This window comes from Pezoporus occidentalis, unplaced genomic scaffold (assembly GCF_034315485.1).
Source record: "Pezoporus occidentalis ecotype Australia unplaced genomic scaffold, CSIRO_AGI_Poc_V1 ctg356, whole genome shotgun sequence".
Taxonomy (NCBI): Eukaryota; Metazoa; Chordata; class Aves; order Psittaciformes; family Psittacidae; genus Pezoporus; species Pezoporus occidentalis.
In genome coordinates this window covers 55,112-78,060 of record NW_026915549.1, presented here as the reverse complement: position 1 = coordinate 78,060, position 22,949 = coordinate 55,112, and the positions used below count along the sequence as shown (strand labels likewise).

General features: G+C 40.2%; 1 protein-coding gene across 1 annotated transcript in view; it reads left to right on the top strand.

The window, feature by feature from the left end:
- The window catches only part of ABCA4 (ATP binding cassette subfamily A member 4), a 72,324-nt gene extending 49,978 nt beyond the window's left edge, over positions 1-22,346 (top strand). The window contains exons 28-49 of the mRNA XM_062630542.1: positions 97-221; positions 1,260-1,358; positions 1,802-1,991; positions 4,090-4,184; positions 5,150-5,182; positions 6,295-6,400; positions 6,522-6,596; positions 7,057-7,226; positions 8,280-8,457; positions 9,806-9,921; positions 12,597-12,744; positions 13,720-13,843; positions 14,551-14,680; positions 15,581-15,701; positions 16,437-16,499; positions 16,607-16,713; positions 17,687-17,828; positions 18,394-18,528; positions 19,990-20,093; positions 20,301-20,393; positions 20,704-20,953; positions 21,876-22,346. Coding sequence (XP_062486526.1) covers positions 97-221; positions 1,260-1,358; positions 1,802-1,991; positions 4,090-4,184; positions 5,150-5,182; positions 6,295-6,400; positions 6,522-6,596; positions 7,057-7,226; positions 8,280-8,457; positions 9,806-9,921; positions 12,597-12,744; positions 13,720-13,843; positions 14,551-14,680; positions 15,581-15,701; positions 16,437-16,499; positions 16,607-16,713; positions 17,687-17,828; positions 18,394-18,528; positions 19,990-20,093; positions 20,301-20,393; positions 20,704-20,953; positions 21,876-21,998 — 2,727 coding nt within the window. The 3' untranslated portion in view covers positions 21,999-22,346. The remainder of the gene's footprint in view (positions 1-96; positions 222-1,259; positions 1,359-1,801; positions 1,992-4,089; positions 4,185-5,149; positions 5,183-6,294; positions 6,401-6,521; positions 6,597-7,056; positions 7,227-8,279; positions 8,458-9,805; positions 9,922-12,596; positions 12,745-13,719; positions 13,844-14,550; positions 14,681-15,580; positions 15,702-16,436; positions 16,500-16,606; positions 16,714-17,686; positions 17,829-18,393; positions 18,529-19,989; positions 20,094-20,300; positions 20,394-20,703; positions 20,954-21,875) is intronic.
- Positions 22,347-22,949: the final 603 nt, after the last annotated feature.

Below are 22,949 nucleotides of genomic sequence, written 5' to 3'. Positions count from 1 at the left end.
GTCCCTCCTTTGTTTACATATATTATGAGGTCTGTATAGTGTCGCTCTACAACATATATCTAATAACCTAGTGTGATGTTTTCATGTTCCCTGCAGATTGTTCTCCCTGCTAGTTTTGTGTTGCTGTCTTTAATACTTACAGTCATTATTCCTCCATTTGGAGAATATCCTGCCTTAACCTTACACCCTTGGATCTATGGACAGCAGTTTACTTTCTTCAGGTAAGAAAAATCGTAGAGTAAAAGTACTGCCATGTATACATCCTTTCCTCCCTAGCTTTTAGGATTATGGGGCCCTGTCTTAGTGGGCTTTTCTCACTCCACGTGGTATAAAAAGGATTTAAAATAGCATAAAAGTGGTGCAGGTGGAGAAAGCAGCTGTGAGTTTGTCAGACTAAGAGTGCTTCAAATATCTTGCTATCTTTGGTACTCTCCTCTTCCTACCTGAATTCATTACCTCAGCACTTATAGTTACATATCCTGCCTAACCGTAGATCCAGGACAGTAAGAAATCTAACTTTCTGATATGCCAGTGAACTACTCCTGTATTCATAATCTTAGGGAACAATGAAATTCAAGCCTATCTGCTGACCTGTGGTAGGTTTATTTATAGTCGGGACAGTATTTGGGCAAAGTTATGGAAACAAGATGAAATCAGAGACTCTTGAGCTTTATTAGTGCTGCTGCTTAGCAGTTTCTCCCCACACAGTATTCTTTGGCTGATAGTCCTAGACTAGATCCCAACTAGCAGAAAGCAGCAAAACTGAAGGCAATAATTCTGAAGCATTTTGCTTGAGTTTCCTACTGAAAATTCACATGAAACTTTAATTAAAGTTATACATTGTAGTTTGTGGAACAGCATTTGATAGTCATACTTCTGTAACACTTGGTACCAGCGATATTCTGTAGCCTGGTGTTATTTTGTTGCTTGCAGACATTTTACTATTAGCAGCATTGTCTCTTTGGCCTCAGCAAATGAAAATGCAGAATGTTTCTCATCTTCTGATTACTGACTGTGACAGGGCTGAGAGGGTAGAAATTCAAGCCTTTTTGGAGACTGTTGCTATCAGTCTATGTCAGAAGTCATGCTTTAATATTAGGAGCAAAGGGGTTTGTATAAATAAGGCAACTGAATCAGCAGCATTTGGAAGGGGGGAGTTGGTTCTGCCATATGGGTGTCCTTCACCAGTTGCTATGTGTATTCCAGTACAATAGTCTGCAAAACATTTCTATAGAGAAAATCCTATGTTCTTCCTTTAGCAATGAGCGTCCTGGCAGTGAGCAGATGGTCTCCCTCACTGATGCTTTCTTGAATAAACCAGGATTTGGAAATCGCTGCATGAAGAATCAGCCTCTTCTGTAAGTTCCTGGCTAACCTCTCTGAAGCAAGGTTCTAACAGGGTATTACTACAGGGTCTTGAGTAGTGAAACAAGAATAAATTGGCTTGGCTTTGCACTCCAGCCAATGCTTCAGATACACTGTTGGCCATAATATCTAGTATTAGGTCAAAATTAACAAACAGCAAGACGACAGTGCCACTGGATTATGAATTATTCCCAGTGCTCAATATGGCTAGCTGGAAACCAGCTCATGTAGCCTTACGTTGAGAATTAAGCAACCTTAAAATTCAGGTCAGTAGGTCAGACCCAAATCTTCACAGCTTCCGTGGCACTTTCCACACGTGAGTCCCCTCAGGTTCCTCCTGTTCCCATTAGGGTGTCTGGAAGCAGTTGCTTCAGCAATTCTGTGACCTCTCATGAACAATTTCCCTGTGCACCTTAAAGAATGTTCCTCCACACAGGAACTACCCATGCAGCAATATGCCAACTGCTTGGAACACACCTGCTGTTCATCCCAACCTGAGCAACCTCCTGCTCAGCCACAAGTGGAGCCCTGAGAATCCATCACCTTCCTGCAAGTGCAGCACTCACAAGAAACTCACTATGATGCCAGAATGCCCTGCAGGAGCAGGAGGCCTACCCCCACCACAGGTTGGGTCCTTGTGCCATAAATCTCTGTAAAAAACTTTCATGACAAGTTCTGGGAAAGGGATAAGTATGGAAGTACCTTGCCATGCCACTAGACATGGAAGGAATGGAGTATGTTTTCTTAATGGAGCAAGAATTGCTAGAATTTGGAATTCAGTTTCAGAGGTATTGGAAAAGCTTGCACATTTCAATGAAATTGGTCACTATTTTCATCTCAATTGCAGCCTTTTCATATAGAAGAAAATCACAAAAAAAAACAATTTATCAAATAATTTAAAAAAAAACCGCTTTTTTGTTTCAAAGAAAATTCTCTTTAGAAGTCTGCCTTTCTGTAGAGGGAGAAAGAAGAGAGGAAGGAAAGAAAATTGTCATGGTTTTCAAAAAAATGGAATGGGGTCATCACTTTAAACATGGAAAAATTAATATTGAGTCAACCCCAAGTAACAGTTTTCCTGCATGCCTCGGTTCTAGTTCTAGAAAGTTAGTTCTAAGCTAGCAAAACAAATGTTTGTATGCATATGCATGAAGAGGAGTGATTTAAAAACCACTGGTGCTGTATGGAGAAGAGATGAGAGGTACATTCCTACCTGCTCCAATCAATGAATGATCTTAGTAGTGCCCTTTATAAAATGTGTTTTGCTTTTTTTGAAGACCAAAGGAAAATGACAGCCTGTTAGTGTTTACATTCTCTAGCTTTTTTCCTAACAAGTTAAAGAAAGCAGAACTGCAGGCAGTGCCAGAGGAACAGTTCACTCATTTAATGTCTCAGCTTTAATACTCCTCTTTGCCAGCCTACACACATTAGCCAAATGATTAAAATAATTTTAGTTTTAATATTGATGTCACAAGTTCCTGAATCCAAATCTCTTAAGAAATACTGACCTGGCTTGCTTTGGTTTCTCTACCACTATTCACAAAGCAACAAAGCAACTTGGTTTAAATATCTGTAGAATTCCTATCTATGAAGCAAAAAAAGTAAGTTAATAAAGAGGTTCTATTCTGACATTATTCACAGCATCAGAAGTTATTTCTGATTTCCAATAATCCATGTCCAATCAACAGCCAAAGTTGAATTTTGCTAAGTGCATGCTAGTGGATTTAGGAAGGAAATTTAATTTAAAGCTTCTGATTCAAGTAGGATACAACACTAATTTTTTGCTTGTTTATGAGGATTCTACTCATCTGAGGGAAATGTGTTGGTTGTAATATTATCCTGACAATTTTGTATAACTTGTCAGGAAAAAACAGTTCACATTTGAGTCTCCAGTGAAGCAACAGTTTGTAAGTAATTGTGAAAGATGCCTGAGCATAGACAGCTCATTCAATGAAGGAATTGTGAGGATGCTACCAGTCTTCCTATGTATTGTTGAGAATAAGATAAGGAGCCGTAATTTATCTTCTGTATCCTCCAGTACTGCTTCTCTGTGGACAAATGGAGGAACTTCTGGAAAGTTCATTAGACTTTCGAGGTCATTACTAGGTCATTTCAGGTTGCAGACCTGCCTTTTGAAACTGCCCAAGAACCTTTCACAGTATATTCCACCTTGGGATAAACTCAATGAGTCTGAGGTCTTGCATTTCACAGTGACCCTGTATTTGCAAAAGCCTCACAAAGGCATCATTTTCATTTGGCATCATTTTCAGTATAAAAAAAGAGAGAGTAATCTTCATTCGAAGTTTTTAACATGGCAGTGAAGGTCAAGTTTTCATGTTAATTTTTACTTCAACTTGTTAAATCATAGAAAACCACCTTATCTTCACTGGGACCTCAGTCTGTTTGAAAAGCTTCCTTCTTTCACAGTGAAGAAAAAGCCTTGAGCAACCTTGGTCTTTGTTGCAAATAACTTGGGCCAGGTTTCAGAGTAAAGTGCAGCTTGTTTGTGTCAGCCCTCATGACCTTCTGTGATTTCATGATTTCTTCTGGAATCTTAGGAAAATAAAGATGTTTGGGCTAGAAGGTGAATGACCCACTCCATTCCACTGATACTATGAACCTGAGCAATTCCTCTGAACCAAAGCTGCTTTTGCTCTTTTCCTGACAAATGCTTAATAGCTTTAGAGACAGTGAAGTTTCCTGTAATTGATGAGGTTTTCTTTTCAGAGAGTGCAGCACAGCACAGAAATCCTTCAAGATCTCACCCACAGAAATATTTCTGATTTTCTGGTGAAAACATACCCCACTTTGATAAAAGGGAGGTAAGGGTGAATCTTCCTTTGTTTTTCACATGTGGTATTTCGTACCTGGCCATGAAATTCTCATTTAATAGTAACATAGGCACCTGATTTGCCACAGCATAGTGTAGACTTGAGTGTCATGTCCATATTCCTAATGTAAGAACAGAGATGCTCATTTTAGGGGAGTTAGATTGTTTTAATTATACCTATTTTTGTAATCAGGTACTCTTTTATAGGCAGACCTAAGTTCTGATGTTGATGGAATGTTCTGTTAATGGTAACTGTGTCAGTGGTGAGAAAACTGGTGCCTCTGCACAGCGTGAAGTGTTGCCTTGCAGAGATACTGATTTGTGTCCCTGAAGAACTTTAGCCGCACCAGCATGACCATCCGCTTGAGTGAATTAGCACTCTCTTCCCAAAAGTGCTTAAGAGCCAAAAGATAATGTTAGATCCATCTATCCTACTGGTAGCTGCTCACTTGCCTGAGTGGCATGCATGGTAATTGACTGTGCGGTGTCCATGGCCTACTATTTCTGATTCAGGCCATGCTACCTTTTCAATTCCCAGCAAAGTTCTTGAAATTCCTGTTATACTAGCTATGTGCTGGCTGCCTTTGATTCCTCTTAGCATATGTCATAATTGCCTTAGATTCATCTTTTTAAATTAATTCATTATGGATTTAGGATAGAACCAGTATCTGTCACTTCCAAAATCTTTCTTATCTCTGTATAAGCTGGAGATGAAACATGCCAGAAAACAAAACCAGACCACTAGAAGGAATACCAAAAGTCCAGCCAACCCCACAGCTCAAAGTTATCAGCAATCACTTAAAAAGAAAGCAAATAAAAGAAATAAAAAAAAAAGGGGGATGGGGGTGTAAGGGGAAGAGGAAAGGCTGTTTAGGGGAAACCATTTCCATTTAAGCCTGACAATACCATTGACTGGTTCTGTGCATTAAGAGTTGAGATTCTCTTTGTCTGTTTCAGCTTGAAGAGCAAATACTGGGTCAATGAGCAAAGGTAAGAAACCAATTCACAGATTATGGGGGTAAATAAAGCAACAATGAATTTCTGTTTAACCTGGAGCCTCACAATGTTTCTTTAAATGGACAAGGGGAATTGCAGCAGATAGTATAGAACAAAGGTGGCTTCAGTGGGAAATAGGTTGGGGTGTGCAAAAGTTTTGTAAAGACCCTTTGCATTTAGGTTACATTTGTTTGGACTACACCCTCAAGGATAAAGACCAGAGGCACACAATGGAACAATCACAGTTTTATTACCCCAGCAGTCAGATTAATGGGATCTGAGTGATGGAAAGTTAGAATACAATACTGCATACACTGTGACAGAGCAGCAGGAAAATGTGAACCCTTAAAAGAAAGAAAAAGACCAGGGTGAGATGAAACCTGGGCACCAGACTATCAGAAGTAACAACCACAACTCCTCATCCCTGCTCTGAACACGTACAGTGGTTAGAAAACAGATTACACTAGTGATCCACACTTACATAGAGACATCAGACAACCACAGTGTGATGTCTCACTGTATAGATACTAAGCTTAGAAAGATGACTGATTAGCCTGAAGAGCATACTTAGTTTTTCAGCAGCACTTCAAAGGTAGCAGCTGGGTGACTGGCTTCCAGCAAAGAATATCTGTTTGTTCATGTGCAAACATTACTTTATATGGGATAGATTATGGTTCATCTCATGCAGTAGTATTTATTATTATGGAGTGTTGGCTGGCACCAGCATAGGTGATTACCTGCTCCTCTCAGGGCAACTGCAATTTTAAGTGAGGTCCATGCTGTCCTTAGTCCTCCTTGCTGGCTAAACACTTACATGCCAATTATCTTGATTTAAAGATTTTGCACTGTATAAATAACTGTTTGCTCCGAATCTTCTCTCTAAATCAGGATGTTGGCATGAACACCTCAGGAACTGATAGAATGTCTATTATTTGTAAGCCCTAAAAAGGTCTAATACAAGTTGCTAGAAAAAGAGTGAAGGTTGCTATACATGAATTATAGGATGTATAGAAAACAAACATTAAGTGAGTTTTTAGTATTTCCATCAAAGTACAGAGTTTTGGGTATGTGGTACAAGTGACTGATGATACTGTTCTCTTTGTTAGATATGGAGGAATTTCTATAGGAGGAAAGCTCCCAGTCCTTCATGTTTCTGGAGATCAAGTTGTCAATTTTTTAAGTGATCTTGGCCGAATGATGAATATCACAGGAGTAAGCAAGATTTCCTTTGGTTTTATTGTCCCCTTACTAAAGAATTGTTATGAAGCTGAAGATATGCAGCACCAGATTTCACCCAGACAGCCGAGCTTGAACCATTTCTTTTTCATTTTAGGGACAAAGTTCACTGGCTGCTGCTAAAGAAATGACTAATTTCCTTAAATACATGGAAACTGAAGATAATATTAAGGTATTTTACTGCAAGTAGTCTGCTAGCTCCCATTCTGTCCTGACATAGACTTCAAATAGTGAGAATATCACTAGTCACATTCTCAGATGCAACCACAGATGAAATACTATTATGAAGATGGGATATGTTGTTAGTGCACAGTTATTTGTAATCTGAGATAGTTTAACCATGTTCTTAGTACTTCTTAGTACTTTCCCAGATCCTGCTGAGTAGGACACATTCTGATAAATTTTAAAATGTAGTTCTGTAAAATCCCTTAACAGTGATTGTCAACTCTTAAAAGCATAGTATGTGAGCTCCTCCTGCTGGACTGTGCCTGGGAGCTATGCATTCCTGGTCCCGGATTCCTCCCTGTTACAGTGCCCACCAAAGTAGATAAAAGGCAGCCAAGTTTTTTCCTGCAGCTCAGGGTTATTAATGAAGGCTTCTTAAATGAATCTCTGCTTTCTGACTCTTTTAGGTGTGGTTTAACAATAAAGGCTGGCATGCCATGGTTAGCTTCCTTAATGTAGCCAATAATGCAATCCTTAGAGCTAACCTGCATACTGGCCAAGCCCCTGAAGAATTTGGGATCACTGCTGTAAACCATCCTCTGAACCTCACTAAAGAGCAACTCTCTGAAGTCACTGTGTAAGTCTGCCTGTGCTCTGGTGCTGGCTCTTACCCCTCCCTCTCCTAGCAGCTTGCTGCCTCTAATGTACACATACTCTGTGGGGAAATAGTTTAATTGACAGAACTGGAGGCCTTTCCCTGGAGTTTTATTCTAATCAAGATTTACTTATACACTCTATTCTTTTCTGGATCATTATAGTCCTATAAGAGTTCATTCCCATCCTGTGTAGGAGCTATGACCATTGGTTATACGTGATTGCACATATATGTTGATTCCCAAGCATAAAGATTCTGAAGTCTTTGTTCATGCACCAAAGCCAGTAGATCTACTTGTGAAATAACAGAGAGATCATAATCAAAAACGCAGTCAGAAATTGTCCTTAACTTGGCTACAGGTAGTCAGTAGTCAACAACCTCTGTCTTGGTGCCAAGGACAGCACATAGGTAGATTTTCAATGGCATGTAGTAGGGCTGGTGTATTCCAGAATCTACAAGCCATTGATTCCTTGGAAAAGACACCTGTAAGAAGACATAGCTTCCCACTCACGTTTCCTGTTAAGTTCAGAATTCAGTGAAACTGAAAACTCCTGCCTTAGCACAGAGGTAAGATCTGTGCTTCATCTCACTGTCTGCAACTTGCCTCTCTGAGCCCCTCTTTTCCGAGCTCCCAGGCCTTTGACTATTGTGCCTTAATGTCTAGTCTGACACATACCATACAGGGAAGGCTCTCAAACTGAGATATGTATAGGAGTTGAACTGTTCCCAGAGAATGAAAGCAAATGAAAAATCACAGAATAGTGCCACCATCATCCATATTTGTTAGCTACAGTCCCCAGCATAGCTTGGGAAAATACCATCATCCTTAGCAAAATACCATACTAGCTATAGTCTCCAGCACAACTTGGGAAAATAGAGCAGCACATTTTGAAATTGGAGAAGTCTTCTACTTACAAAATAGCCGTGCTACTTCTAGATCTTCACATTCACATTCCTTCCAGATTCCCCAATTGCTAATACAGTGTTGTGTTGTATCCATTCCCTTGCTCACAGTCCCTTCTTGTGCTGTTTTAGGCTGACCACTTCAGTGGATGCTGTTGTTGCCATCTGTGTGATTTTTGCCATGTCCTTTATACCAGCCAGTTTTGTTTTATATCTGATTCAAGAACGTGTAACACAAGCCAAGCATCTACAGTTTGTCAGTGGTGTGAGCCCTGCAGTCTACTGGCTAACCAACTTCATGTGGGATATAGTGAGTAACTGCTGGTCTGATTTCAGTCTGAAATTACTCCTGGGTTTTCATGAACTGGGAACTAAGTGGTGAATTGAGTGAAGGTGATTCCGAGCACTGTAAAGCAGGATAAGGATTTATTTGTACAGATGTAGAAATTAAGTCAGGTGCACAACTCATTATTCAACAAATGGAGCTTCAACTGTTGTAATCTTAGGGTTTCTAATCTTTAAACGTACAATAAATTACAACTCCCCAGAGCAGTGGAAAGCCCAGTTGCCTCATTCCTGCCATCTAGAAGGGCCATAACATGTTTCAAGATGTTCAAGAAATCTAGGTGAGGGAGATTTGCAGACTGCTGGAACAGTAGCTGAAGCCCAGACAAAATATGCTAGGGTGTCTAAAATGACATAGATGTATTTGTGTGTTGTGAACACTGTGTTGTTCCAAAAGGATTTAGACCACAGACCCACTCTTGCTTACACAGGGCTCAGTTACCCTCCCATTACTCTTCAAGCCACTTTGTCACAAAGGAGCAAATTCTTTGCCTGGATGAGATACAGCAAGGGGCTTGTTCTCTAGCCATGCCTTCTGAACAAAGAGAGTGGCCAAGGGCTATGCAATAAGAAAAGCATGAACATGGAATTGAAAAAAATGAAAAAGAAAAAAAAAAAGAAAAACCCCAGCTCTATGGGCTTCAAGAGGTGCTCTTTCAGGAGAAGGTAAAGCAAAGCATTCAGTTAGTAAATGAGGGAAAAGAAGCAGATCTCCGAGTTCCTGTCCCCTGCTGGTGACAGCAGCCTCCCAGCAGCTTGGCAGGAATTCTACTTGGCTGTGGCCCTTGGCAGCATGATGCAAAGGTATTTATTGGTGTTAGCAGTTCCATGAAACACGCCATTCTGCATAAGGAGCTCTGTGCATTGCAGTAGAATAGCACGCAGAGAAATTTAGAAAAGCAGTGGCCAAACACACTCACTTGCGCCTCTTCCCAGGAATGTGGCTCAAGTAACCAGCTTTTCCCCTCCTACACAACCTTTGCATCAGCAGAAACTGCACTTCCCTTGCATACCCACAGCCTCTTTCTGTGGGCAGCTTGCCAACAGGACCACAAAGTAATTGGCTCCCAAACCATAATCTAAGAAATAATATATGTTGTAGTTTTGATGAACAGACTGATAAAAGATGTCTCAGAAAAAATGTTGAGTGCTGCCAAGGACCTATTGTTCCAAAAGCTTGAGTGTGACTAGTCTAGCTCATAAATTCTGGTATTCCTCAGTACAAAATCCTTTTGGAATAATGTGTAGGATCTGGATATGGTTGCAGACCTTCTCAGGTTTTAAACACTAATCTTCACCCTGTGCTGTGGCAGGTGAATTATGCACTGAGTGCTGGACTGGTTGTGGTTATATTCACTGGCTTCAACAAGAAAGCTTACACTTCACCAGCTAATCTCCCTGTGCTTGTTGCCCTGCTGCTTCTGTACGGGTGAGTGTTCAATGTTATTCCTGCATATGGGGTGTGTATTCTACGTGGAAATGATTTCATGTTATTGAGCTCCGTACTTAGTGAAATCCAGCTTTAAAGAATACAACTGAGTGGATACAATACAGGTTAGAACTGGATTCTGTACCTCCTGCAAGATATTTACACACTCTGGTCACATACTCTAAAAGGAGACTTTTTTGTCACTGCTTTATATTTTTAAGCGTTAAATGTGATCCTTACAGGAAAATATATTTCTTTGGTTTGCTGCTTTCTATGTACATTGTGTAGGAATTCAGTGGTTGTTCATTCACCTCATTGACAGCCCATACTAAGATATCTTTCAGCATTTGACCCAAGGGCAAGGAGCACTGAGTAATCAAAACTTCTTTTGACTTGAAATGAGCATTTTTCTTACCAAATAACATTTTATAAGAATGACTGAAATTTACTTTCATTTAATTAGTGATCGTATCTTTTTATCTATAAAATCCTGTTCCTGATAGCCCTGCAGCTAGTGTGGTCTAGGCGAAGTAATCAATCAGATTTATTTCTAGGGTTAAAGAGAAAGATGAAGCTTTCTGCATCCTCCTATGCATATGGGGGTTGGAACCAGATGATCTTAAGGTCCTACCCAACCCTAACTATTCTATGATTCTATATTACAAATTAAGCCTAAGTGGGAACAGTTCTTTTCAGGACAGACTACCATTAATTTTCTGAACTTTTCGTGTTCTTTGAATGAAAATGCTGAGAAAATGCAAAGCATGATCATCATTTGATCTCTGAAAGTACACAGTGTTAAACAATGTGATCAGAATGTTCTTTTGGTTTAATTTTTCACTCTTTCATTTTAAAGTGCAGTAATAGTGGTATCTTTAATAAGTCATCTGTGGCTCTGTACATTGTCTCAAATACAGTCATGGCTGTATATTCATGGCTGTGTGGATGGACATTTAAAACATATTTGCATTTTTTAACACATCTACCAAGATGCAATCACAAGGCAGTCACTTCAATGATAATATCATAATGTGGTCCTCAGAAAAAAAAGAAAGGAAGGTAAATTCATAGAATGATTTACTAGCCCTTGGATCCAACTGCTTTCACAAGGTGAAGCTTGGGCTGATTCCTTCTGGACACGTTGTATTGTCCTATTAAACAACTCAGGTTGTTGTTACTGAATTCTTCCTGGTTGGGCTAATTGTTGCTAAGCATTGTAAGTTTATTCCAGAGGAATACTCCTTTTGTGTTGCTGCATGTGCATTTGCTATGTCTCAGAAATCACAGCACATGAAGCTCCACATCAGGAGTAGGGGAAAAAAATTGTGTAGGAGTTAAAGACTATGAAAATTTACAGAGTTCTGATCTGGGCAGTTCCAAAGGCTGAGCAAAGTGGTATATCGTATTTGCTTTCTTTAATATTTCTCTGTTTCTCTCTCCTGGGTTACAATCAGATGTGCAAGGGTACCTGGGGTGATAATAAGCTTTGCTGGCTTTAAGTTTTCTCATTTCTAGCAGTTTCTATTGCCCTGCATTTTGACAGCAAAAAAGACCAAGCAGAAAAACCTTTTTGCTTGGTAACCTGGGAAAGAATGCTGGGACCAGTGCTGTTTAATATTTTCATCAATGACCTGAATGAGGGAACTGAATGTACCCTCAGCAAGTTTGCTGATGATACTAAACTGTGAGGAGTGGCTGACACACCAGAATGCTGTGTTGCCATTCAGCGAGATCTGGACAGGCTGGAGAGTTGGGCAGAGAGGAACTTGATGAAATTCAACAAGGGCAAGTGTAGAGTCCTGCATCTGGGGAAGAACAACTCCATGTACCAGTACAGGTGGGGGGCTGACCTGCTGGACAGTAGTGAAGGGGAAAGGGACCTGGGGGTCCTGGTGGATAGGAGGATGACCATGAGCCAACAATGTGCCCTTGTGGCCAAGGCCAATGGCATCCTAGGGTGCATTAGAAAGGGTGTGGTTAGTAGGTCAAGAGAGGCTCTCCTCCCCCTCTACTCTGCCTTGGTGAGGTCGCATCTGGAATATTGTGTCCAGTTCTGGGCCCCACAGTTCAAGAAGGACAGGGAATTGCTTGAAAGATTCCAGTGCAGAGCTACAAAGATGATTAAGGGAATGGAACATCTCTCTTATGAGGAGAGGCTGAGGGAGCTGGGACTCTTTAGCTTGGAGGAGACTGAGGGGTGACCTCATCAGTGTTTACAAATATGTAAAGGGTGAGTGTCAGGATGATGGAGCTAGGGTTTTTTCAGTAATGTCCAGTGATGGGACAAGGGGCAATGGGTGTAAACTGGAGTATAGGAGGTTCCATGTGAACATCAGGAAAAATTTCTTTACTGTGAGAGTGACAGATCACTGGAACAGGTTGCCCAGGGGGGTTGTGGAGTCTCCTACGTTGGAGATATTCAAGGCCTGCCTGGACAAGTTCCTGTGTGATGTACTCTAGGTTACCCTGCTCTTGCAGGAGGGTTGGACTAGATGATCTTTTGAGGTCCCTTCCAACCCTTAGGATTCTGTGATTCTGTGATGGCATCTCTGTTGGGTTACACCATTTCATTACACTCGGGATGAGAACAAAGCTCAACCTGTGTTCTCATTAAGTCAACTGACATGAGGATACTGAGAAGCTGTTGTCATAGTTTTTCTATCTTTTGCGTGCAGATGGGCAGTAATTCCCATGATGTACCCTGCTTCTTCATTCTTCAATGTCCCTAGCACTGCTTATGTTGCGTTATCTTGTATTAATCTCTTTGTGGGGATCAACAGCAGTGCTATTACATTCATCCTGGAGTTATTTGAAAATAACCCGGTAAGTAACATTTTTGTTAACACCTGGTTCTACAGAGCTGTGCCAAGGGTGTCCAGACATATCCAGCTCTAACAGTAACTGTCTTTCTTTACCTTCCCATTTCTTCTGGCAGTAAATGAGTGGGCAACTTGCTGAGTAGCTGCAGGACAGATGAGCAGAATAATCCAGAGAAGCAACTCAGGGCAGTTGATATCTTGTGCTACACACGCAAGTGACATTGAGTGTTTTTCATCCCTATGAGCAAAACTTCTGTACACTTTCACAGCTGGGGAGGAAGGGACATGGCACTTTGTGCTTGCTTCCACAGCTTGGGTTGTACAGGAAGGTGTAGATGGTAGAAAATCATGGAGTCACCACTAAGAAAGAAAAGACACTCCTGCAAGTTATTATGTTAGAGATGTTCTGCTTATAGTAACATTTTGAGAATTGCCCCCAAATGGCTTAATACCACCAGGAAGGTGACAGAAAACACAAGAATAGACAGAATACAGTGAGTTCCAAAATTAGTTCTTAGGCTAAGACATCAGTACCTTGTACACACAACTAGCCTCTACGGTTGCTGATACTCTCTCCACTGTGACTGACACCCTTTCTACATCTGACAGCAATCCATTATGTGTGATAGTGTGTTTTCAAACACCATGTGCTGATCAAGCATTGTTATTTGCCAGAAAGGAGAAACAATGAACTTAACCAAAACATTTTGGTATTGTTACCTTTGAGAGTAAGTCTCTGTTGCAGACATTGTGTCTCCAGAGGGAGATTTGGTGTTGGTGCAGCTAGGCTGCTACTAGCACAGTGTTTTGGGTATCTCCACATTGCACCAAAGGCTAAATTTGGGTGTAACTTGATAAATGCTCTGTTTTCTCTCTTGTAAGAAGACAGAACATCCAGTTTTTATGACATGACAAAGAACTTTTCACTCATGTTGCTATGTTTTCTAGTTTCAACTGCTTATTATGTTGTTTCTTGTAGTCTTTACTGAAGTTTAATAAAATGTTGAAAAATGTGCTGATGGTTTTCCCACATTTCTGCCTGGGCCGTGGACTCATTGACTTGGCTGTGAATCAAGCTGTAACTGAAGTATATGCCAGGTTTGGTAAGTAAAGCCAATAAGCAACAAGTTTTATCTGTGTCAAGTGTCCTGACTATGGATAGGATGGTTGGAAGCGTTATCTTGGAAAACTAGTGGCTGTTTCTGAAATACTTCCATTTCACATAATCAGGTGGATGATGAGTATAGAAGTTCAACCTCTTTGAAGGAATCTCAGCTTCTGATACAGCTGCCAGAACTCTACAGTCCAGCCACTTGTCTGTCTTTTCATCATTTGTTCTACAACCCTTAGGTATTACAGGAGGATTTGTTATTTCATTTGAATATTTCAGTGGCTTTCTTGTTAATTCTTAAAGTGGCTTCTGCTCTTTAAATGCACCCTCTTGGTATATGGCTGTCTTTGATATCAGACAACTTCTTATTAAAAGAGTAGTCATATAGCAGAACTCAGCTGGTTTTATTTAGAAAACGTGTCTTTCACACAATTCATGCAAATTTCTTGTTACGTTATCCAAATCAGTGCATATTCAGAGAGCTTATATTAATCTTTACTCCAATGCAGCAGCTGAACTGGAAGTGTATCCTCTTAAGAATCTTTATAAGACACTGGAAAATGAAGACATTGCCTGATCACGATCACATAAAGTACAGATTTTCATCCCAAACCATTATGATTATTCCTTTTATTCTGAGGAGCAGTGGGGTTTCTTCAGCAGTATTTCACCTTACTTTGTGGTGCTCTTTCTCCAAAGGTGAAGAACATGTTTCCAATCCTTTTCAGTGGGACTTTGTTGGAAAGAACCTGGTTGCCATGGCTGTTCAAGGGGTTGCATTCTTCTTTATGAACCTCCTTATGCAGCACCAATTGTTCTCCACAAGATGGTATGTCTGAAATCCTGTATTAACATTCCTTTGTTAGCAGTGTCTCTGTTATTCTCTATGTCCCTTTTTTCTTTTTCTGTGAATTGATCAGCCTTTTCATTTTTACTTGCTTGAATTCATCCTAATTTGTTCATATCCTGGTCCAAGAAAGCAGTTAAAAATTTACATTATCTTAGTAGGATTTAGGAACATATTATTAAAGAAATGAGTTTTCTTGAATTAAGATTTTAATGTAATTTCTTTTTAAATTAAGACACTGTAATACTGAGATTGCTGACTGACTTGGAAAGTTTGTCAGGTCATAAGTACAGGCATGAGGTACTAGCTTGACACCCCAGGGCAGGAATTCTAGTCAATGGGACAGGACAGTTGCTGCCTGAACACTATGCAAGCTTCCCCTCTGTTTTACAAATGTGCCTCTATCTCAATGAAGGCAGCTACTTTCCAGGTGTGAGTGGGTCATTCACTCTGTTCAACATTGCCAGCAAGAGTACTAATTGTACTTTTAGACTGTCTTGCAATGCAGTTATAAAAATACTTGTTTACAGGGAGGTCCACTAAAAAGACCTGCAGGAGGACTATCACTACCTACTGAAGAGCAGCCGAAGAGTGAAATCTGTGGCTGACGGTCAGGTTATGTCATGTCAGTGACTGACAAGGCATGCTCTTTTGAGCAAGCCATTTCCTCCCTTTTAGTATTTAGAGATTAACTTTCAAAGGTCAGGGATTCTCCCAACAGCAGGAATGCTTCAGCCAGTGTCACATTGTGAAGTTTCAACCCCACTGCTTCCACCTGTCACATTTTTAGCAGTTAATCAGCTATTGTTTCCCACTGTTATTCTAACTATGTGCAGGGCAACTCATTGTTTCTGCAGTCAATCTCTTGGGTTTTTTTTCCAGGTTTGCTGAGACTGTCATGTCACCTATTATTGATGAAGATGAGGATGTTGCAGAAGAAAGAAAAAGAATTATGAATGGAGGGAACAAAACAGATATCTTACAATTACAAGAACTGACCAAGGTAATGCTTTGAGAAGAATGAAACAAATTAGTCTGGTGTCAGTTTATTCTCTCAGAATATATTTCAGCTCTGGATTCAGATGGTATTGTTTTAAAAATCAACCTTGTGCCATAGGTTTGGTTTGGTTTTGGGTTTTCTTACCTCATGCTGTCTGACATGACTGGTACCTATTGCATTGGTCCACTCCTACTATTAGTCTTTTCTTCTGCAATGCTGTTTTTTCCATAGGTGAGTTTCAATCTCAAGTTAGCTATTTGGTTGCTTTCACGTTGAGGGTTATAGCTGTTGTTAATTTATCATCTTTTCAGACATTGAAGGCATCTTATTTATGCTATGAGAAAGTATGCAAGCTTGAACTACAGAAATACAAAGATTACACACATTGTTGTGTTTTCATGAATAGAGAACCAGATTATCATTCTTCAGACTACCTTGCTGTATTGTTCCGCTTTGGTTTGAGACATACTTTGTCCTAGCAAAACATCAGGTCTGTCTTCTAGTGCTAAAGATAAGAAGTAAAAGGCTGCATGCAGAAAATGAGGAATTGTTAGGGGTCATATCACACTTAATGTAAATAAATATCTTTGTAGAATGCTTACTCTTTATTTTAATTTTATATACTTGGTTCTAAAGTTGCCTCATCCCCATAGCATTAAACTAAACATTTCAGAATATTTTCTTTGCTGTAGATGTCTTTAAATAGGAATTTTCTTTCTTTTTTTCCTGTCAATTTAGAATTATGCAGGAAGGCACAAGCCTGCAGTGGACAGACTCTGTGTTGGCATCCGTCCTGGAGAGGTAGGTTGTTCAATAACACTGATTACATTCCATCATCAGATCAAATTTAATGCCCCTGCTGATTTAAAATGGAAACACTAAAGAGTATGATAAATTTTGTAATTTAGTGCTTTGGTCTTTTGGGAGTGAATGGTGCTGGCAAAACAACAACATTCAAAATGCTGACTGGAGATACTGATGTGACATATGGAGATGCGGTAGTGGCTGGCAATAGGTAAGTACCTCAATAAAACCAACTGTGACAGTCCATTTACCGCAGCAAAACTGCCTGGATCGTTGTCTTAATGACCTAGCAACTCTTTTCCAGTTTTATGGCACTGGGAGAGACCACAGCTAGCACACACTGGCACTTTATACTTTAACAATCTGTTGTAAGATCTGTGGTTGGTTATAGTAATGAGACAAGGCAATTGGATCTAATGGCAGGAGCTCACAAACACAAGATAACCAGTCCAACGTGATGCTTCCATCTGAGCTTTGGGACTTTACTCTGGCTGCTTTTAGCAGCTTTGTTTACACAGTGCTGGCATAATGTCAGGAGTCAATACAGCATGGTCTGGTATTGACTTATATTAGTTTAATTGCAGGTTATGTCTTGGTTTGTTAGATGTATTTGGGATTTGATTCTTTGTCCATTGATGTAAATTGAACAATAGCTGTTTTGTTGTCAGGACATGGTGCTGGGCAACCTGCTCTAGGAGACCCTGCTTGAGCAGGATGGGTGAACAAGGTGACCCCCAGAGGCCCCTTCCAACCTCAATCATTCTGTGACTCTGTACCTCTTCTGTTACTAGTGAAGTGTTAATCTGTCTGTTCCCAGTGACCACACTCACAGATTAAATTGACTGATTTTTTTATTCTAGAAATAAGCACAATTTGGAAAAAAAAAAAAGATCTGAATGATTGTTCAAATAACTTCTTATTCTGTTAGCTTATACTTAAACAGGAAAATGTGGGAGGGGAAATGGGCTTACACTGTTAACCAGGACTGAGCTGACTTAGATGAGAATACATTCCTTGCTATTCTGTACAGACAGGTATTTTAGTAGCATGTTGTATCAGGAAGAATAAATTCTCCTCTTATGAAAGCTGTTGCCTCACAAAAGAAAAGAAATTTTATTCAAACTGTCCATCTCTGCCTGAAAGGTAGTAGTATAGAACTAAGATTCTTTCCTTTGTTTCTTCAGTATATTGACCCACATTTCTGATGTTCGTCAAAACATGGGATACTGCCCTCAGTTTGATGCCATTGATGACCTTCTCACAGGACGAGAACATCTCTACTTATATGCACGTCTGCGGGGGGTTCCAGCAGAAGAGATTGAAAGGGTAAAGCATTCTTGCCTCTGACTTACATGTAGTTACAGTAAATATTTGTGGTTATTAACTGGGTTCATAACATGCCAAGGGCCAGAATTTCCGAAGTGGGTTTGCCTTTTGTCGTGTTGAAGTCCTGGGAGTGGTTCCTGTCATTTGGACAGTAAAATACAGGACTATCAAATGCTGTTTCTTCAGCATTAATGGTACTTGCAAAACAGTGGCGCCAACTGTGGAAGTCTAAAGATGCAGTTGCCATGACTCAGAACTGCACTGATTGCTGTTTTGCTCTTGTTTTTAAAGCTGTTTATGCATAAGAAAGAAAACACAAGATTCCAGAAGAAAGTAATTTAAATACTTGCACAGATAGGAGTCTACAGCTCAGGCTGGTTTATGGCTTTCCCTCAATACTTAGAATTCCCCTCATCATCATAAAATTTTTGGTCTGCCCTGCTCCAGTTCCAAGACGAATGTGCTAAAACCCAGGGGATTGCCATGTCTGACAGAAGAGGGATGTATCAGCAGTCCTGTCCGTTATGCATTAGCTGCTGTGTGAAAAAGATGGTCTTTCTCACAGGTTGCTGAATGGGGGATCCAGAAGCTGGGGCTTCCAATGTATGCAGACCACCTGGCTGGTACCTACAGTGGTGGCAACAAGCGCAAGCTTTCCACTGCCATTGCACTGATAGGCTGCCCACCACTCATCTTGCTGGTAAGTGTCATGATGACACAGCTCTGCAATAGTTGAATATAACATCTCATAAAACTACATGCTAAAGAGGTACAAGGATGTTTATGACAGTTTTTGCAAGCTCCTCTGCCTTCAACTTAAATCTACTTCAGTGTTTAAAGCTCTGCTGAGCTCTTTAATTTCAGGGATAGGCTTGGATGCAGAACTGTTTCAAATCGACCCCAAGTGATGATGAAAAAAAGCTCTTCAATAAAGAGTGGTTTGAGATAAAATCTATAGTTCAGCTGAATCTGAATTTAAATTCATGTTTGGTTTCAGTCTGCCTTTTTTTTGTCAGATTAGAACCACTCATGTAGAAAATGATCTTATGACATATACCTTGCTGCTTTATCCAGTGGAACAGAGGAAAGTAGCTATTGTTTTGCAGCCTTTAATATCTTTGGAATAAATTACACAAATTTTGACTAAACTATACAAAAGCTGAAATGTAGCTCTCATCAAATAACATATCGGATAATTGCGTATCTTGAGGAAAACTTTTAATGCAATTACTGCAAAAGTTCTTTATTTAGATTATACTGTGCCACTTTTTTGTAGGCTGAAAAGAAACATTTTAATAACATTTTAATAGTATGGTTCCTTGTGCCATTTAATGTGCCATTACAGGTACTCTGCCTGTACATAACAGCTAAAATATCTTCTCATGATATCTTAAGACAAAATGTTAAATGAATGCTTTTTTTCTCCAAGATTTTTTCAATCCTTTTTTGTTACTAACTGGGTTAAGTGATTTATGCAGGACCAGATCCTTAGCTGGTGTGAATCAGAGTAACTTTACTGGCTTCCTGGGTTGAGAAATCTGTCCTATATGTTTTTGTAAGCAGGAAGTTTACGTGGGGAGAACTCACTCTCCTCTTAGACGAGTTGTTGCCCTAGAAAACAAGGATTTCATTTGAAGTGTCCATCTCTGCTTCAAAGCTAGTATTGCAGATATGAGATTCTTCTCTTTGTTTCTCCAGCATATTGACCTACATCTCTAATGTCCATGAAAACATGGGAGCCAAACTTGACACAATTTGATGTAACTGTGTAAGCCTTTTTCCCTTTAGTTATGTTTAGGGTCCCAAATGGTTTTATAATGGGGTATCACAAATGCTTACATTTTTTATATCTAAGAAGCTAGAGTGGATGCTGCATTTGTTGTAATAGTCACTGCATTCTCTTCCCTGTAGCTGCACCTTACACAGTGACAGCATTACATCCTTACCTACAGTTTCTTGTGCTTGTTTCCTTCCTGCTTTCTGCCAAGTACATTAGTACCCATTTACTCATATACTTCTCAAGCTGCATGTGCTTTCTGAAGGCACAGATTTTAGCAGAGAAGCAGCAATATACCAAGACCTAAACACACAATAACTTGATTCAAAATATATTTTCTTACCTGCTTATCTAAGTCGGAGTGTCTTAACATTTCCCTTACAGGATGAACCAACAACTGGAATGGACCCTCAGTCCCGCCGCCTCCTGTGGGACTCTATTGTCAGTGTGCTCAGAGATGGGAGAGCTGTGGTTCTAACCTCACACAGGTAAACAGAATTTTTTTATGACAGTTCTTGCAAGCTCCTCTGCCTTCAACTTAAATCTACTTCAGTGTTTAAAGCTATTGTCAGTGTGCTCAGAGATGGGAGAGCTGTGGTTCTAACCTCACACAGGTAAACAGAATTCAGAATTCCAGAGCAGATGAAGTTCATCTGCTGCCTTTTACCTCAAGTATCTGTTCTCTGTTTTGACAGTATGGAAGAATGTGAAGCCCTCTGCACTCGTTTAGCCATCATGGTAAAAGGTACCTTCAAATGCCTGGGCACAATTCAGCAACTAAAATACAAGTAAGTAGAATACTTTTATGGTGTTTTTAGTGGGGAAACTTAGTGTATGTGACATGTACCATTCTTAAAACAGTAATCCATTCTAAATAGCTGTTGTTTAAACAGACCTATTTCTGGGTGCAGCTGTGGTATCCCAGACAATTTGAGCAGATACCATTTCAACTCTGTTCTGCAGGGCAAACGCCAGGCCTCCTACAAAGCTAGATATTATGCATTATCTTTGAGATACTATTAATGTTTTCATAGCTGCAGAAAATTAATTTCCTTCCTGTAGAATGAAACCGTCTCTTTTTCCCCATGTGTTTCCCAGGTTTGGAGATGGCTACATTGTCACTCTGAAAATCAAAGCTCCAAAGTCTGGGCTGCCTCCAGATCCTACTCCTGCTGAGCAATTCATACGCATGAACTTCCCAGGGAGTTTACAGAGAGAGAAACACTACAATATGCTGCAGTATCAGATCTGCTCCTCCTCTCTGGCCAAGATTTTTCGGTTAATAGTCTCCAATAAGGAAAACTTGCATATTGAAGAATATTCTGTGTCTCAAACAACTTTAGATCAGGTGAGTGAAAGATAAAGCATCCATGAGAAAGCCTGTCTTGACCAGACCTTGGCAATGCAATGGGGCTGTATCCCAGCAACTGAAGGATCAAACTGTACAGAGTAGAGAATTATCTCACGCCTCTTTCTCAGGCAAAATTCTCAGACCCCTAGTCAAGGAGGATGGATCAGATATGAGGTCTGTAATTATTTCCATGTGTAAATAAGTGTCATTTGAAATCTGGTAAGAAATTTTCCCAGATGACAGTATTCTCACAACCCATTCCTTAAGGAGCAGCAGACTGAGCAAGGTCAGGTATTCAGAATGAGGCTTGCTGAGCTGGGAATAATGTTTGTTTATTAATAAGAGATTCGGACTGTGTTGTGTCAGAGATAGCATGATATCTGTTAAATGTTGATAGCTCCCTGTCATGCACGGTTATGCAGGAGCAATTAAACACACAAAACCTAGGAAGTTCACTGGGACTTTTGGCAACACCCATTTGTTAGGGGGTATTAGCCCTATGTGCCTGCTTTCCTAGGCAGCTGAGGGTCCACATATTCAAAGGTGTCTTTGGGAATATTAGAGAGACATTCCTGGCTGCCTTACAGCTTTCTACTAAAATATTCAGTCTCCTTTTCCTCATCACAACCAAACTCACTCATGCTGTGCAAGCCAGGCAAACCTGGCTGAATCCATCTTCTGCTTAAGAAGAAGGATTTTAGTGACAAGCAAGTGCATCCAAAGGAAGGAAGTTGCAAGGAAGTTTATCAAAATAAAGAAGGAATTAATGATCTCTGCTGATACACAGTGTCCCAGTTCATGTCTACAAATTCCCTGTCTCTTCCCTACAGAGAGGCCAAGAGGATGCACATGTACAGAGACATTCCATGAACTCATCTCAGTTGATGAGATGGTGACATTTTCTGCTTTCCTCACACAGGTTTTTGTGAACTTTGCTAAACATCAGATGGAGGATGAGGAAATCCCTTTGCACCCCCGTGCAGCTGGAGCCAGCCGAGAAGCTAAGGTGTCCCCTGCTTTGCACCAGCAGGCAGTTGCATAGACTTCCTACAGTCACTAGCACTTCGAGTGTGCACAGTGCAAAGATGTGCCATACCAGAGGAGTACAAGGCTCAAACAAAGGTCCCCACCCTCAGTATTATACTGACTTTTTTTTGCACCTTTCTGAGCACTGTGCTTGCAACAGCAACAGCCCTAGCAACAGCAAACTTCTACTGCTCTATATGGAACAGTATATGCTGAAAATGTCAAAGGAACGGCAGGTCCTTGCTATAGAACAAAATCTTCCTCTATCTTCATTATAAGATACAAGAGGATACATCTTATTCTTCCTTGTTCACATGTATAGAGCATTAAAGGTAGGTTCTCCAGCTGGCCCTTTTAGACTGGTAGGTTTCTTCTTTAAGTCAACTAGACCAGTCAGCAGACAGGTCCCAGTGCAGAGAGCATGGCCCAGCTGAGAAGTGGATTCCTGCCATCCTGAGTGTGCATGACTACCAAAGTCAGAACATCAGTGCTGGCTGATGGGGCTAGTGCTGGGAGACTTCTTCATGTCTCACCAGGCTGCCAGTGAAAACAGACAGTTGTCTCAGCATGAATGGGAAGAATTAATTCAGATCTCAGACCCAGGCAAGAAATTTGCTTTTAAAAAAAAACCAAACCTTAATGAAAATGATCTCATACTCATCTTCCAGTTTCTTCAATAAAAGCATAATGTCAAAATGGAGATTAAAAGGCAAGAAAGTATGTCCAAATTTTCTTCAATAGAAGCATAATGTCAAAATGGAGATTAAAAGGCAAGAAAGTATGTCCAAATCTGCCAAAAGTTTTGTTTCCTCATGGAGGTGTGGAAAGGTATCTTTGTTACTAAACAGGATCAATTTTTCCTTCTTTCCTGTAATTGGACCTGAAGTGGGTGTAAAGTATGAATAAGGTATGTGCTTTTCTCTGTGCTCAGAAAGAGAATTTCAGCCTGCTTGTGCTCCACACTGCA